This window comes from Gossypium hirsutum, chromosome D12, assembly GCF_007990345.1.
Source record: "Gossypium hirsutum isolate 1008001.06 chromosome D12, Gossypium_hirsutum_v2.1, whole genome shotgun sequence".
Lineage (NCBI taxonomy): Eukaryota > Viridiplantae > Streptophyta > Magnoliopsida > Malvales > Malvaceae > Gossypium > Gossypium hirsutum.
The window spans coordinates 61,949,976-61,967,440 of NC_053448.1; the positions used below are offsets into that span (position 1 = coordinate 61,949,976).

The 17,465-nt window shown below is 31.8% G+C and overlaps 2 protein-coding genes across 2 annotated transcripts; both read right to left on the reverse strand.

The window, feature by feature from the left end:
* Positions 1–1,151: 1,151 nt before the first annotated feature.
* On the reverse strand, positions 1,152–3,520 carry LOC107947271 (receptor-like serine/threonine-protein kinase At4g25390). The gene has a single exon (XM_016881864.2). The coding sequence runs from the start codon at positions 3,245–3,247 to the stop codon at positions 1,307–1,309; it is 1,941 nt and encodes a 646-aa protein (XP_016737353.1). The 5' UTR covers positions 3,248–3,520; the 3' UTR covers positions 1,152–1,306.
* Positions 3,521–9,330: 5,810 nt separating this feature from the next.
* Positions 9,331–12,642, reverse strand: LOC107947272 (probable protein phosphatase 2C 75). Its single transcript, XM_016881865.2, has 4 exons — positions 11,942–12,642; positions 11,362–11,736; positions 10,824–10,929; positions 9,331–9,837 (listed from the first exon to the last, which is right to left on the reverse strand). The coding sequence occupies exons 1-4, from the start codon at positions 12,383–12,385 to the stop codon at positions 9,509–9,511; spliced, it is 1,254 nt and encodes a 417-aa protein (XP_016737354.1). The 5' UTR covers positions 12,386–12,642; the 3' UTR covers positions 9,331–9,508.
* Positions 12,643–17,465: the final 4,823 nt, after the last annotated feature.

The window sequence follows — 17,465 nt, forward strand, 5'->3', positions numbered from 1 at the left end:
ATAGGGAACATGAATGTCGAGGCAATACTCAATACGAATTGCTATTTAAAAATATAGTTTACTCAATATTTTATATATTTTATACCTATATTAAATATATTTTAAAAAATATAAATAAATCCACTGTTATAAGAAAAACAAAGTGATACCAATACATTTTTAGTAAAAGAAAAAAAGGGTTAAGATATACTCTTTACAAATTTGTAATTTAATTCATGTCATTTTCTTTTTAAAAATTTAGTTCTCTTGCTTTTCAGATTTCACAAAACAGTTTTAATTGCATTAATAGTTTAAACTAAATTTTGAAATTTGAAAAAAAATAAAAGTACAACGAATAAGTTATAAATTTATGAAAAATCTAAAAACTAAATTATAAATTTATAAAAAGTATAACAACTCATGGCATATTTTGCAAATTTATAAATTTGTAACTATCCCGTTTTTAAAATTTGAACCCGTTTTCTCGCCTTCAAAATTTTTCATTGCATCCAACATTTGCCGGAAAAGCTTCAAATGATTTGATTGCCTTAAAGCAACTACCATGCTTTTAATGAACAGGAGAAGAAAGCAGTTGCAATTAATATGCAATTTGTAGGTTTTTATCTCTTTTGGTCATAGCAACACTGCTCACAATGAATTGGAAGCATGAATGAAAAGGGCAGGGTAGGGGACTAGATCCCTTTTATTTTCCCTACCAATTAGCACTTTCAATACAACTATTACAACTCTTCAATGATGTTGGAATCAAACCTAAATGGTTACATCGATTCAGGAAAAAAGAATTGAATTAGTTAATCTATAAATTAATACGAACCAATTGAATTGGATCAAAAAAATACCGATTCAATAAATGGTTAAACTAATTAAATCAAATTTTTTTAATTTTTAACTATTTATTTAATTAAATCAGATCAGCAGATTAGATCAATTGAACCAATTAATACGGGAAGCAACGGCATAATGTTCTAACCATCTATCTAGTTAAAAAAACATTAATCCTAGGGAATCATTCAATGGACGATTGGTCCCTGCTCAGCTAGGTCTTAATTATGCATTTGAGGCTTATTAATGGGAGCAGTAAGAAATTTCAATGCCAAAAATGTTGATGTGAGGATGAAATTGACAAAAAGTGCAAATATGTGGTCATATAATTATCAAAATGAATTTGTAGGCCATATTAGTAACTTCAACAAAAATGCAAGTGACTTGTAAACCATTGAATTTTAACTGCCAATAAAAAAAAGAGAATAAAAAATGATTTTTATTTACAATGATGCTAAAAGCAATAAACTACTGTGAAAAAGCCTCACCGGACCTTCCTACGAGACTTGAATGGATACCGTGACGGAGGTGAAGGGGAAAATTCCGTCGGTAATTGAGGCGGCTCCGCCTCACCGGTGAGCATGCTGACAACTTCCTTCATGGAAGGTCGACGAGCCGGTAATTTCTGCAAACAAAGCAAAGCAACTGTGGTACACAAAAGAGCTTGTTCCCTATTAAAAAACTGTACATTTTGGTCTACCAAATCGATGAGTTTCCCGGTTCGGGCGAGACGTCGAGCCCAAGAAATCAAATTCGCACGTTGAAACTCGGATAACGGTGACTCGGTGACCTGCAATGGTCGCCGACCCGCTATCAAAACCAAAAGCAGAACACCGAAGCTATAAACATCGCACTTCTCCGATACGTCCCCACCGCCACCGTATTCGGGTGCGACATAGCAAACAGTTCCTCGCATACTCGGTGTACTACTAGCACCACCGCTCTTCGGTATTTCCCCACTGAATGAATCGTGCCAAGCTCTTCGTAATTCGCCGCTAAGTCCTTCCCATAACCAATCCACACTGCCAACACTACCTTTACTCCTACTTCGTTTACTCTTTTTCTTCTTTTCCGTGTACAATTCGTCGTCAACTGGCCACCAATTCTCCGCATCATCGCTATTGTACGTCCCTTGTCTCTTCTTCTTCTTCTTCTTCTTCTTCTTTTTCGCAAGTTCTTCACAATACTCTTCTTTCCACCATTCCCTCGCCGGCCTTCGCTTCTCCTTCTTTACGTTCTTTTCCTTGTCCTCCTCCATCGACACCCACCATTCCAATCGTCTCTTACTCTTATTCTTCTTCATCTCCGATTTCGCATTCGTTTTACTACTCGAAGAAGCCGCTACCGAAGCGATCCAATCACTAGTCGGTCTCTCCTTGATCTCAGTCCCAATCCATTCCATCACATAATCTTTCACTTCATCACTCTCCTCCGCTGCCGCCGCATTATTGTGCTTCCCGGCATTCGTCAATTCTATACCGCTCTCGACACTCGCCTTATCGAAAATCCCCTCCGAAACACTTCCTATATCAGGGGAGGCCGCAACCGGCTCCGGTGAAACTACGGCCATAACAACCTCCGCATTCAGCGGAGACCCAGTAACCGAAACCGGCGATTGATCAACCGGAAAATTGAACTCCTCGATTCCGGTAGCTATACTCTCTGTTTCTGCTACCGATCCATAATCCTCTGCTATTTCCACTTTAATTTCCTCCGATTTCAAACGTGCTAATCCAAAATCCGCAATTTTGGCCGAGAAATTCTGATCCAACAAAATGTTACTCGGCTTAATATCGCCGTGAATGATCGGAGGGTCCAATCCGTGAAGGTAATCGAGTCCCTTGGCGATATCAACGGCGATCGAAAACCTCTGTTTCCATTTCATTAATTCAGGGCATTTCCGATGAAGCAACGCGTCTTGCAAGTTGCCGTTAGGCATGAGCTCGTACACCAGGAGCATCCGGCGTCGTTTGCGGTCGTAAGAGAAGCCGTGGACCGACACGACCAGGGAAGAGTCGAGTTTAGAAGCGAAGAAGAGCTCGTTTTGGAACTCACGTTCCCCTTGGAGCGAACCGGCGTCCATCACCTTAACGGCGACGGTTCGATTGCCGTTACTGTTGTTAATAGTAGCACGGTAGACAGAGCCAAATCCCCCTTGACCAAGGCGGCGAGAGTCTGAAAACGACGAGGTGGCACGACGGAGGACGGAATAAGAGTACCGATGCGGCGGTTTGGAGTGGGCAGGATTAGTACGTTGCCGTCGGATTTTACGAAGACACAAAGATAGAATCAATAAGATTGAAAAGGAAGCGGAAACAGCTGCGACAGGTGGGAAAATGAGTCGTGCAGGTAAAGGACTCTGGTGGTATATCAAAGGCGGTTGCTGCAACGGCGGCGCCGGCAGCGGAGGGATCGACCGTCCCATTCTATAACAACAACACCAACAAAATTAAAAAAAATCCCAAAGAAGAGGGTGATTTTACGAGGATAAAAGGGAAAAAAAGGTGGGGTTGTTTCAATATCTGAATGTAATGATTTTTCCACTTGTTTTGGTTTCCTGTAATGAAAATGAACAGACAAGAAGAAAAAGGGAGATTATTAGAGCTCCAAAAGGAACATCAGCTCCTCTCTTTTTGAGTTGTAAAATTGTAGGCATCTACTTTGACCTTTGCCTACTTTCATCCCTTGAGTTCATAGAGCAGCTATATCGTTTGGTTTTTTTTTTAAAATAAAAACTATTAAAATATATGATTTCCGATCCGTAAGGAGTTAATTACCTTTTAAATAAAATTTTAAGTCTAATTTTCCTTTTAGGATTTCATATAATTTGATTTTAATTTTAATCTAAGTTAATATAAATACGTTTTATCCATGTCAAGTATGTAATTAAAATAGTTCAAGTTTATATGAGCTTGAACTCGCGAATGTCTCAACGTGCAAAGTAAATTCTCTTTAATCAAAAATATCGACCCGTAAAATAAGAGGCATGTAATGTTCAATATAACTATTGAATATCTAAAGATAAAGTATAAAAGACACTGCTATTCCCTCCAAAATAATCCAAGCCTAGCTACGTACAAAGCTAGAACTTTAAATTGAAATCTTTCCTTTTTGTTTAATTTATTTTTTAAGTAGCTTTTAGGTTTGATATGAAAAAAAAATTAATTTTTAACAGCTCAAGTTATTTCCTAATAAATAAGATTAAGAGCATTAAAGTTTGATTTTTGTTGTCAATTAATGCACCAAAATTATAACATGAGAACAATCACAATTTTCCCTTTTTTGAAAAAAAATGTAACTTGGCATACAATCACAATCAAATGGGTACTTTTTAAAAAAAAATTTAAATTTATATAATAATAAAATTATATTTTGACCCATCAAAATTTAAAACTCAATTTTAATTTTTAAAATAAAAATTATTATTTAATACTTTAAAATTTTGTAGTTAATATAATTATGAAATTATATTTTAATTTATTCAATTCAATTCTCAAAAAAATAATTTTGTCTCTGAAATTAAATCTAGTGAGTGCATTAGGTATGAATTTCTTGTTTGTTTCTTCCCAAATTTCAAAGCTTGAACCATTTTTATTTCTTATTACTATTTGATTTGACTTTTTTTTTGGCTTTTCTTTTTATATTTTCAAAATTTGAATTTGATGGAATATTACTATTTTATTCATTAAAAAATTCATATATTAATTTGTATTTTCTTTTCAAAAGTCCAAAGTGGCTGCTGTCAAATGTCTTTTCCTGCTTTGGCTACATGAATCTATTCCCTTGGTAAAAGATTTTCTAATTTTTACTCACATAAATTATACGTGGTATTATCATAATCAAATTGGACCGTTTCATTAAATTAAATTAAAAATTAGTTAAATATTCAAGTATATAAACTTCACTTAAATATTATTAATAAAAGTTAAAAGAGTTATTATTATTTTCTAATTTTTCAATGCATTAATTATTTACATTTTATAAATATATTAAAGAGGTAGATACTAATAATAAATTTTTAAAAAAAAATTAGATGAATTTTCTAAAACGAGTTTAAATTTGATTGTTTATGTTCAATTCTTTTTATAAATTAAAAAATAAAACTTAATTAAAAAATATTTTAATATTTTAAATCGATTCATTCGAGATGAAATTTAAATTTTTTTAAACACAATTAATTTTAGAAACATGTATATCTCATTTGTATTTAATTTTAAAAAATTGAAATACAAAAAAGAAATGGTAAATTGTCACGTCTCACGGGCGGATTGTCTGTTTGATGACATTGATTTCGTGTAACACATATTGGACAGAACACAATTCTGGAAAGTGAATCCAATCGGAAAGAAGAAGAAAAACATTGAAACTGAGGATGGTGAAGTCAAAGTATATATATGAAATTGCACGTGGGTGGCCAACCCACCCAACCAACTGCTTTCACATGCCATGCCATGCCCCAATTGAGGTATTAAATGGTTATTTAAACCCATAACGGTAGAAGTACAATTATTACTAATATAGATCAGAATTAGAACTTTTCATGGCCTGCCGATTAACAAATTGAAAGGTTTGAATAAAAATATAAATTTAAAAATAAATTTTTAAAAAATTATTTTATTGTTGTTTTTTTACTATTTTGTTATTATTGTTTAGGTATTATAGAACTCTTTTTTTATCGCTAATATTGTTACTATTTTAGAAACATTTACTTATTAAGTTACACCTATCGTAATGTTATTTAAGTATACGCATTTTTTAAAATTTATTTTTAATTTGTTGGAAAATATTTATTTTAATGTTTTTTTAGTATTTTTAATGTAGTATATATTTTCAAACTTATATAAAAAAATTAATACTGGTGGGTCGGGCTAGACTTAGATAAAATTGTAAGCCTATTTATCGGGTCGAGCTCAAGCCTAACAAACAGGTCTAAGATTTTGGTTGGACCCGAATTAGCCCATGGGCACCTCTAATCCGAATGAGTATAATGGGATTAATATTCAAAATATATTTGAAACAAAATTAAAATAGTTTTAGAAATTATTTATATAAGATCAAATTTAAGTTAGAATAAAGGTTGAAATATGTTATAAGTTTTTATACTTTTCTTAAAAAATTAAATCTAACTATTAATATTGTTAAACTCAAGTTCATTACAACCTTATTTTTTAGTTGCATTAATTGCTAACAAGTAAGGTTTTTTTTATTATTTCAAAATGTCGTACAAAAAATTAACAATACTAACATTTGAACTTGAATTTTAAATTCTGAAAAATAGAGAGACTAAATTCTAGATTAATATAGAGTACAGAGACTTATATTATACTTTTATTTAGAATATATCTAGTGGTTTACATAAGAGAGGAGTCGAACCTAAGGCATTTACCAATAATACCAAAGTACCATTGACATAACTTGTCTTAAACCTGCAGCTATCGAACCCCAACATTTGACCTATTGATCAAAAGTGTTCATCATATTCTTAAGATTGTGAGATTAATCTATAAGTTGTGCCTGAGTAATACTTTAAATAGATATGTGTGTGAGTTTAAAGATTTTATCGTATAAAAAAGAGAGTAAAAGAACATCAAATGAACTACTGTTGGATATGACATAGACTTGTTTTGGGTTCCATATTTGAAACGATTTATACAGTATATGCAAAACCACCACGAGATCAAAGGGGGGCCATCACCTTATGAAAAGGAACTGTCACTGAACTTATTTATGGCAGTTCCCATTTTTGTAGGATCATCACATTTGGAAGGTACACCACCTTTCATCACACCCCTTTCGACATATTTTAGCAACGACACTTGTCACCGGGGCTAATTGCTATAAAGAGTAGATCAACAATTAATGTTGTCACAAGATTTGAATTTCTTTTAGCTGTAATTTGTGATCACTTCTACCCAAAGACGAAGCTGAATGTCAATTATTCTACATTAATAAATCTTTTATAAATTTGAAGATGTAAGTCATCAACATAAGGTGTTGTTGAGACTTAAATGACCAACTTGACTTGGTATATATGTATCATCTTCCATCAATATTTGGGTAATTTAACTAATAAGTAAATTTGTCCGCAACATAATTTTTAAAAAATGTCAATTGAATCAATTTTTTTTTTCATTAGTCCATTAATTAAATTTTATGATGTGACCAGTGTTATTAAAATATTATTAGATTAATCGGTTAAATCAATTGAACCGAGAATGGATCAGTATATTGACTCAAACAAAATAGTTGAACTGATTGAATTGAAAATTGAACATAAAAAATTGTGACAAAAATCAATAGTTGTACTGGTTTAATAAAATTTTAATTATTTATTTATTTCTTGTTGTATAGCAATTGAACCAATCGAGTTAACTAAATCAGAAACTAATAATTTGACTGGTTCAACTAATTGGTCCAATTACTAAATGATAAGTACACATATATTATATATTTTGAACCCTTCTTACTTTACTTTTTATTGTTCCATGATCGAAATATTGTATTTTATCTCCGTTTATGCATTTAGTGTTGTTTATGCATGCTTTGCTACTTTTCTCTATTTTTACTTGATTTATGTTAGTTAGTTACAAGTGATTGTTTCGCATGTTTCTGTGACTTAAATTTAGTGCATACAAACTTGGAAGATAATGTCGCGAGTCATAAAGGATAGAAGGAGCATTTCCAAATAAGACCTCAGGCTACGGCTTCACAACCCAGCGCCGTGGTGCTGACCCAAAACAGCAAGTGGTGCCCCAACCCAACAACCAACACCTCAAGCCACGTGTCGCAATGCCATTTCACCAAGTTGCGATGTCGTTGTTTCTGTATTGTGGGTTCGTTTGTTGTTTTAAAACTGAGATACAAGGCTACTTTCGTTCTTTTCGAGTATTTAAGTCTAAATTAAGTTCGTAACATTAGTTGGAAGTCAACTAAAATTCCATAACTCTATAAATAGGATCTTAGAAAAGAGACGAATCATCTCTGCTTTCAATTTTGATTCAATTTATGTTTTATTTTCCCATGGATTATTGAACTCCTCTTTTCTAATTGAAGTAATATTCGAAATTTGATTCTATAAACTTGTGAGATCAAATTGCTCTTAATCTTTCTTTGTTCTTTAGTATTTGTGTGTCTTCTAGTTTAATTATAATCGTTCAGATTTGTTAAATATTCAATCGGTATTTGATAACTTAGAATGATTGTTTTGTCAATTAGATAATTAATCGATCGACTGATTTCTAATATTTCTTACGATTGCATGATTATTTATGTAGGGTAAGCATGCAATCTAACTTAAATAAATCTTAATTGTGCGTTTGCTGGTTAGAATTGTATTTCTTTTGTTCTCAAGGCTATTGATAAATTTAGCTCCTGAGCGATTATTGTAAGATTGTTTTATAATAAAAAAAACAATTAATGGCGATTGTCTTGATTATCGAGAAGGTAAGAGATTAGGTTACCATGTGATCGTCAATAACTATAATTGATTTATTAAAAAAATATTAAAATTCATCTTTGCATTAATAATCAAACCCTTGAATCAAACGAAAAATTTACTTTAACTAGAGTTTTCCCTCATTATTATTTTTTATATATTTTTTTATTTTTACTTTGTTTTACTTCTAATTTTAGTTTTTTAATTCTAAACCCATTATTTATTTTAATTTTACTTGTTTGTTAAATAAATAAAATTATCATCAATCTCTATGATACGACCTTGCGTGTCGTTTTCTACTAATTCATCTTTTTCAAGTAGGCTTTATTTTTTACGACTTCAACAATCATACATTTAAACACTATATGTAACACACTCTTCTAAGATTATATCATATCTTCACTTAAAAATTTATATAAAATTTTTCATTTTCAAGTGAGGATGTAATACAATTTATATTTTTCAAGTTCAATTATTAAAATGAATTAATTTGTCAATTTCAGGTGTCAACGTAAATAAAAAAAAATACAATTATCAAATTAGACCTAGTTGCTAAATTCAAGAATTTAATTTCAAATAAAAAATTATGTTAAAATTTATTTTAATACAAATTAAGAACTACAAGCTTATTTAAACAGGTTAAAAAGAACAACATTTTTTTTTTTTTTGCTTAAATATGCTCAATTATAATCACTCATCGGGCATCCAGACATCAAGGCTCGTAAGTCCACCGAACCCGAACAAAGATCATTGTCAACCGAGCCCGCGGTTTAATGGAAGGAGATAGAGGTCCTGGTAGTCTCAGAGAGTGCCAATCCTACCTCAAATCTCCCCCATTTAATAATCTTATCATAAACTCCGAGTCAATTTAATTCAATTCTAAGTCAGCAACTGCAGTATCTATGCATGTTTTCTTTTTACCATCATGATTCATGCATGAGTCATTTTACATGCAAGGTTCATATAAAACATCTAGGTTTTTACCTCTGGTTTTGGTTGTTGTCAACTTTTCTTTAGATCAACAACTATGACACTGATGTTATCCAAGCTTTTTCGTCCAAGAGCCAACCAAGTAAGCAATTTAATTCAATAATCTTATCATAAAATCCGAGTCAATTTAATTCAATTCTAAGTCAGCAACTGCAGTATCTATGCATGTTTTCTTTTTACCATCATGATTCATGCATGAGTCATTTTACATGCAAGGTTCATATAAAACATCTAGGTTTTTACCTCTGGTTTTGGTTGCTGTCAACTTTTCTTTAGATCAACAACTATGACACTGATGTTATCCAAGCTTTTTCGTCCAAAAGCCAACCGAGTAAGCAGTGCAGCGGCGAGTACACTGCGAGAAGGGTAAAATGCTTCAGTCCCTTCATCTTTTTGGTTTGATCGTCCTGCGTTGAATACACTGTTGTTTCCTTCTTTAAGACATTCATGTGCAACCTCGCAAGCCAAGTCGCTAGATAGAACATCCCATAAACCATCACTTGCAAGGATTAAGCACTCGTCTTCTGGTTGTCTCTTTGTGAATGTTATCTCGGGTTCTGATGATACAATCGGTTTTAGGTATTTGTCACCTGCTCAGAATCATAAAAGGTTAAAAAGAGTAAGCATCCATGGCATCACTATCTGATGCCAGAGCACGGGCAAATAAAATCCAATGGTGCTTTCGTCTTTTGTGTTAAACAAATCGTTCTTGAACTTTGGGATTGAAAAATTAGCCACCTCCAACATGGTTATAGCTATGACCTAATGTGTTTCTTATGGAAGTACGAGGACATTATCATCATCAACTCTCAACAACAATGCATTACAGAATCAACTTTGAATGCAAATCCAGTAATGACTCCACAATTGTAAGATCATTAAAAATATCTTTTATTTGAAAATGGAACCTAAATCGTATGCTTCGGTTGGTTTTACGGTATGTAACAAGTTTGACACTCTCCAGCACTGAGAACAGAGAAAAAGTGAAGCAAATACATGACAAAGGAAAACAATCCTGCAATGCCTTCCACAACAATTAATGGTGATAGAATGTACCCGGATGAGGAAGAAATCCAATTACACATAAAGATATATTGCAATGCAATACCCCATTTTTATAGAAGCCATACCTTCCGCAACAATTAATGTTAATACGAGTAAAGCATAAATCGGAATGATAATAAATGGTGAATACACTTGGCAGGTACTTATATTATAGAGACTGGATCAAGTCAGTCCCTCGACGATTAAATGGATAAATTTAATCACTATACTATTAAAAAGAATCAACTAAGACCAGGTTTCAATATTGTTAACAATTACTGTTCAAAAATATGGATTATTGTTTAAGAGAGGTAGTATTTTGAAAGCCAGTTATGATTCTACAAATTGATTCTTTTGTTTGGAATTGAATGGTAAATGAAGAAATAAATTTCATGTCATTTTTTAAACCATAAATGTTAGCCTTTATTAGATTTTTTTAATAGTATTAAATTAGGGATTAATTTGATATAATCTGTATAACATAGATTTCAAGGATAATAAACTGTTAAATCTAGAGAGAAAAAAAGCTTACCTATTGCCCTGGACATCGCAAGAATGCCTTCAACTCGTGCTCCATTTACAAAGATAACCCGACCTCCAGCAGCTTCAATCCGTGCAAGTTCATCTGGTCTGTCAGGCTGAAAAAGCGAAACCAATGTAGACAATATGATCAAATAGTACTTTATTTTATTGGAAGAGAAAAAAAAAGAATACGAAAACAATAGTTTTATGTTTAAAAATGTCAATAAAGAATTTCATCAATTGAAAAGACAAACACCTGTTCAGAGAATATCTTATTAATTAGTATTATCGACTACAGCTATTAAAGTTAATATCTTTTAGTTATACTCTTATAAAAGAATCAATAAACTAAAGATTTCTTAATATAAAAAATTTAAAAGTATATATAACATTCCAATAAGATTATAAAAAAAGGTCAAAAGTGATAACTTATTTGGCAGTTTATAATATTTGATTGTTTTTCTAAGTACCAGATGTCAGCGAAATGTTGGGGATTGCCCACACACCATCAAAGCTCGAAGACAATGGCAAAAAAACAAAAAGCGAACCTTATGATCGAAACTTAGGGGTATTGCCTTCCCGCCGCGATAGAGGACGGCACGTGAATCACCGCAATTGGCGACGACGATGTGCTCCGGCGTTAACAAGGCTACCACGGCGGTTGATCCACCGAGGGCCACCTCCATCGAGTGGCATCCACAATGGTGTCCCACGCTCCCGCACGTGTTTGTCGCCACCGCATCCATTCTCTCAAAGCTCCTTTTCATCGCGCTTCGCCACCTCTTTTCACGCTCCTCCTCCGCCGCCGCCGCCGCCGCTTGTGAGCTGCCGTCTCTCCCGCGCTCGCTCTCTCTCGTGCAACCCACGCGCATCAATTCTTCCTCTACGAACACGTGCATCTTTTCCCTGCACAGTGCTGCAACCTGCAGAGGGAAAAAAAGATATTAGAAAGCTATATCCAGAAATCAGATTGTAAAATGACAAATTTACCCCTACGATAAACCTGCCCATCTCTGCTGCTATTGACAAAAAAGAGCAAGCGAGCGCCATTTTTTAATCTGGAACCTTCTTTTTATTTTCAAAATTCTTTAATTTAAAAAATTAAATATTAATATATTAAAGCTTTACATGAGGGCCACCATGACCGTCATAAACAGCGAAGAAATGAACAGGTCTCCGATGATTAATATCAGGCCGGCAGAGTTCAGTCCGAACAGAAATAGCATCCTCCATCTCACGTGATCTCCCGGAAATCGACATAGTTCCGTAAACCGGCCCGTTATTCAATTCCGCTCTCGACTTCCCGCCCATAGATTCCTCCTCGCCAGAAGAACTATGCGTACTGTTAGTCACTAACAGATCGCCGGCTTCCAGCACATGTAGCCGCTTCCCTTCACGACCGCAATCTGAACTCTCCGCAGGATCCTCCGTTTGGCCCAGACTCCGTAACGCTCCCGATGCCGAGACAGCAGCATGCCTCCTCATCTCAATCCTTCTTCGCCGTCGTTGCCGGCACTTCGCCGGCGTATCTTCATCTTCATCACTCAGCATTCTCCTATAAACCTCCGTCATTGAAAATCTCCTCCGCCTAACATTATTCAATAAAAATCCCCCCTTAATTTCTCAATCATCACAAAACCAAAAAAAAAAATACAAAGGAAACGAGAAGAACATCAAAGTGTATATTTTCATTTGTTCAAAACTTATTTGAAACGTATAATAAAAAAAATGGCAACGTGTAACGTTACGTTTTATTTCTCGTGTAACTTGTAAGCCTTCTACTGGGTAAAGCCAGCTTCATGCGAAACTGCCCTTGTTGCCCGAAACACTACCCGTTACCAACCACTATTTGTTTCCCTCATGACACGTGCATAACCCAGAAGCACTTTATCTTCCCGTTGAAACGTTAATTTCATGTCTAGTCAATTTCGCGTATCGCGATATATTTGGGGGAAAATAACGTTTGCTTCGATACTGGAGAGGGTGACACGTATAGGGGAAGTTCATATAAGTGGCGGCCCCGACCTGTTCGAAATGAAGCAAGTAGGGGTGCTGAAAATTTGACACGTGTATATTAATAAAAGTTAGCGGGATGGGCCCTCATGGAATACGTTTTCACTTTCAAATGTTCTTTTCATTTTTCTCTCTCCTGAAATTGCGCGACCTCGGCACACGTGGCGGAATGTGAAGAAACCAGCGCCGCGCAGGTGGCCTGGTGTGGTCCATCCTTCACAGGTTGAGAGAAAAGGAGGTGTCGTCGACTGCGGCCGGCAAAGCTATTTCCGTCAAGGGATTTTTTTTTTCGTTTATATTTGTTTATCGAATTTAAAATATTAAGAAATTATATGATTCAACTTTCCAGCTAAGTGAATTTTAGTATTTATATTTTTTATTCATTTTAACAATTGAATTTGATAATTAAATCAATGTCTATCTTTAAGCTTGAAAAATATAAAAGTTAATATTATAAATAGTGCCACAACATTGTTTAATAATAAATTTATATAAATTTTTAAGCGATAATTTGATATAATCTTAAAATATCATATTTAATGTTTTAATAATTAGATTGTTGGTTGAACATATCAAACCGTCAAATTTTTATACATTATGCGTAATTATATACATAAGTCTCTAACTCTTATCACGTATATTGTCATAATTGGAGTATAATTCAGTTTGTTAGCTTTAGTCTAGATCGTAGTAGTTCTCAATTCATTTGTGCTATAATAATTTAATTTTATTTTGTGATTATATGGACAATTCATTTGTGTTAAAATAATTTAATATTTATAATTACTTTCACGTATATTTGTACTTTGACAATAGTGTACTTGTAACACCTTAAGTATCATATAAAATTCATTTAATTTCTTTTGAAAAGAAGTTTGTCTATTATGTAGTTGTTATATAATTATTTTTTGAGAATTTTTATATAATTATAATTATAATATTGATATTGTTTGTGTGTTTGTTTTATGTACAATATAATAATTAATATTTATTTTACTTACTTTGTATTTAAAAATGTGTTTATATTTTATTATTAATAATTAAATTTATAATTTTTTATGTAGAATTATATGTACACAAAATGTTCAATTATATTTTTTATAAATATGCTTATAAAAATATTATTTAATATTTGTGAATAAATTCATTAAACATTTACGAATAAGTTAATTTAATTAAAATGTATTTTTAAATGCAAATAATTTTAAATAAAAAAATTCAAATAAACTTGAAGTTTTCGTAATTTTCATTGTTTAATTTTTATTTCGATTTTCGAATAAAAAAACGACTTTTAAGGGTTAATATTTTAAAAAGTTACAAAGTTTTTTTTAAATGCCAAATTTAATCAAATAATTTAAATAATTTAATAAAAGAAGGGAAAATCTCAACATAGACACCCCCCATTCAATCAAGTTGATTTACTGTCATATTTTCGACCAGAAATTGCATGTGACTTTTTCCCTATACGGTTTGCAAGATTTTCAACATTGTCGGGAAACGTGAAGTTGGAAGTACATAAAAACCTGGGCGGGATTGGGAACACGTGTTAACCATGTGGGAGTGCTGTCATACATAAATCGGTGACCAAAGGGTCCACTGATTATGTCGTTAGCGCCTTTTTTCTTACCCATTGGATGAAAGCATGAGCTGTAAATTGGACACGTGGTAGGGTGAGGTTTATTTTTTCTTTGATCGAAGTGGTAGCGTGAGTTGGAGTGTGAAATTGGTCAATAAAATTTGGCATGTGGAGAAACGTCTTACGGCCCTTTTTCATTTCAAATCAATTCAACATGATCAATTTATCTAAAATTTAAGAAATTTAATTTTAACGTTTTTTAATTAAATTATGATTTAATCCAAAATTAAAACAGCATTATATTTAAGTAAGCTCTATATCTAATGTAACTAAATTAGTGGTAAATTTATATTTTAATTTAAAAAGTTACAAAACGATGATTTAATTATTCAAGATTTTTATTTAAGTTATTCAGTTGTTAAGTTTTTTTATAAGCTCGACTAGGAATCCCTGAGCGATGATTTGAAAATCAATGCAATGGATCAGTACCTATCGACGAGTAAAATAGCATAACTTAGATTCAAGTTGATCTGACGGTTAGTGTCGAAAATTTGAGAAGAAAGTTGTTTGGATTTTGATTCGTAGATTCGTGGAGCTCAAAATTATTTCATGAAAAAAAATCGAATTGTAAAAGAGAATGGAAAAAGAGTTTTTCAATTGGTGCGGACGGTGTAAACAAAAAAATTCATATAACAATTATTTTAACAGTCCAATAACTTAAATAAACTAATAGTTAACCTTCGAGAATGATCTTAATCATTAAACACATTAATTAGAAAATATGAGATGGAATTTAAATTAATAATATTTACTTGGTAATAAGATTTTGGCACGATTTAGCGAATTTTAATTTTAGTATTAAAGTTTTAACGTCATTGTCTTTAGTATTTAAAATTTTATTTTTTTCGAAATTTAAAATCAATTTTAATAGAAATGAAGTAAATAAAGCTTAAATAATTATTTAAAAGGATAACGTGACTTTTATATTTAAAAAAAAATTACAGTATTGTTAGAATCTGAATAAAATCTATTTATTTTTATAATCTAAAAATCACTTTAAACAATCAAACTTTTTATTGAAAAATATTAGAAAAAGAAATGCATTCATACATTGATGATAATGTCAAATTGTGTGGTTCTTGTTCTTGCTTTTTTGCCAATGGGATTTCTTGAATGTTAATGTCACAACAATCATAATTCAAAACAATGAATCTAAAAATAATAATAATCAGAATTTAAGGACTCAATTGGATTGAGTGGTCCAATCGATTGAGTTGAGACTTTAATGTATTATTCATAAGTCCAATAAAATTATTGAATTAGATTTTCAATACACCAATAAAAAATCAAATAAATTGAGTCAAAAAAAAAGACCTAATAATTCAACATATGGCATGAATAAGATCAATAATATGCCTCAAAAAGAAAAATCAATAATAATGTTAATGGAAAGTGGTCTAGATACATATACTTTTGTGATAAAGTATAGGATGAGTTGAAATGTAATATGGTATGTGTTGCTACTAGAAGAAAATTTTGCTGATAAATAATAGATATGAAAAGTTCTAGTTAAAATTTAATTAGAATTCTATGAGCTATTTGCTTGATTTTCTTTATTTTATTTCGTGGTATTGGGAGTTTTTACGCTACTCATTGTTCGTCTTTTTCTCTCTCTCATTAATGTTTTTTTTATTCTTTTTTCCTCATTAATTCAACGTGCATTCTCTCTTTTCAATTTACAGATTTATGTAATTTGTGGTATTTTTGTTGTCTTCACAAGCTATGATGGATATATGGCGGTACTTGTTGATGCTGAACCTCCATTAGCCACCAATAATTTCATTTGAAAAGTGGGTTGATTGTAGATATTCAAATGGCGGCTCTTCATCGACTTCTTAACATGTTTCTATTTTGAGAGTATTTCGGAATAATAAATAATTTCATGAGCCGGTTTGAACCCGTGTTATCTTATGCTATATATTATTTTTGCTTGTTTGTTTTTTATTGTTTAACAAGTCTTCGCTTTTGGAGATTTTTGTCTTTGTCTTGTCTTGTATAAGTTTTTTAGTTCCGCTTTTACAAATGATTTGAGGGATAGTTTTATTATTGTCCTCTCCTATTTGGTTGATATTTGATTCTTTTGTTGATTATGTCTGCCACTTTGGATCATCCGAGGTCAATTTTTTTTTATCTTGATAGGTGGTTGCAATCATTCTAGATATATCGTTCATGAGTTGTGGCAGAATCTATTGTCAACATGCCGTAATATTCTATTGAGCTAAGGCCGAAGCCTTTGTCATGTTGGTAGAGCTTGTCCTTCATCGTCAACAACGTGATCTAAAATTGGAAAAATATATGAATTTAAATTTAAATATAACACTAGAGCAATGAATTATTAAAGAGTAATCACTTTCACTAATTTTTATAGAGTTAATTTTTTGTTTGGTTCTCAAATTTCAAAATATTCTAATTACATCCTTAAATTATCAATGTTATATCAAATTGGTCCTTCTATTGTTGAAATCATTAGTTTAACCATTTAATATGATATAATTTAAAATAAAAATTTTAAAGAAAAGTAAAACGTTATTGTGTAACTTTTAAAATTAAAAGTAAAAATAAAATAAAATCGAAAAAAAGAGAGTGAACAATAGTTTATGTAAATGCTTCGAAAACCTCAAAATCAAGAATTTTACAATATTCAATTTTCTTTAAAATTTTCATATTAAGTTATGTCACGTAAAATCTGATATCTCATTTAACGATTAATTTAATAATTTTAGTAACTTAATGACCTTAATTAAAGTGAAAATTTTAATTTGGAGATGTTTGGTGTAATTAATTGATTTTCATAATAGTTTGTTCTGTTAAACAAATTAATTTTAGTATTTTCATCTCATAAAAATAAAAAATAAAATAAAAGAACACGCGCACTGGAGTTCACTAAAACTTTCTAGGGGGAGTGGCATAACAAGGCTTCTAAGTAATGTGAGACCAAATCCTTTATGAAGCCCAAAATCTTATGCCTATAGAAAAATAACCCAACAGCCTCTTCTTTATGCA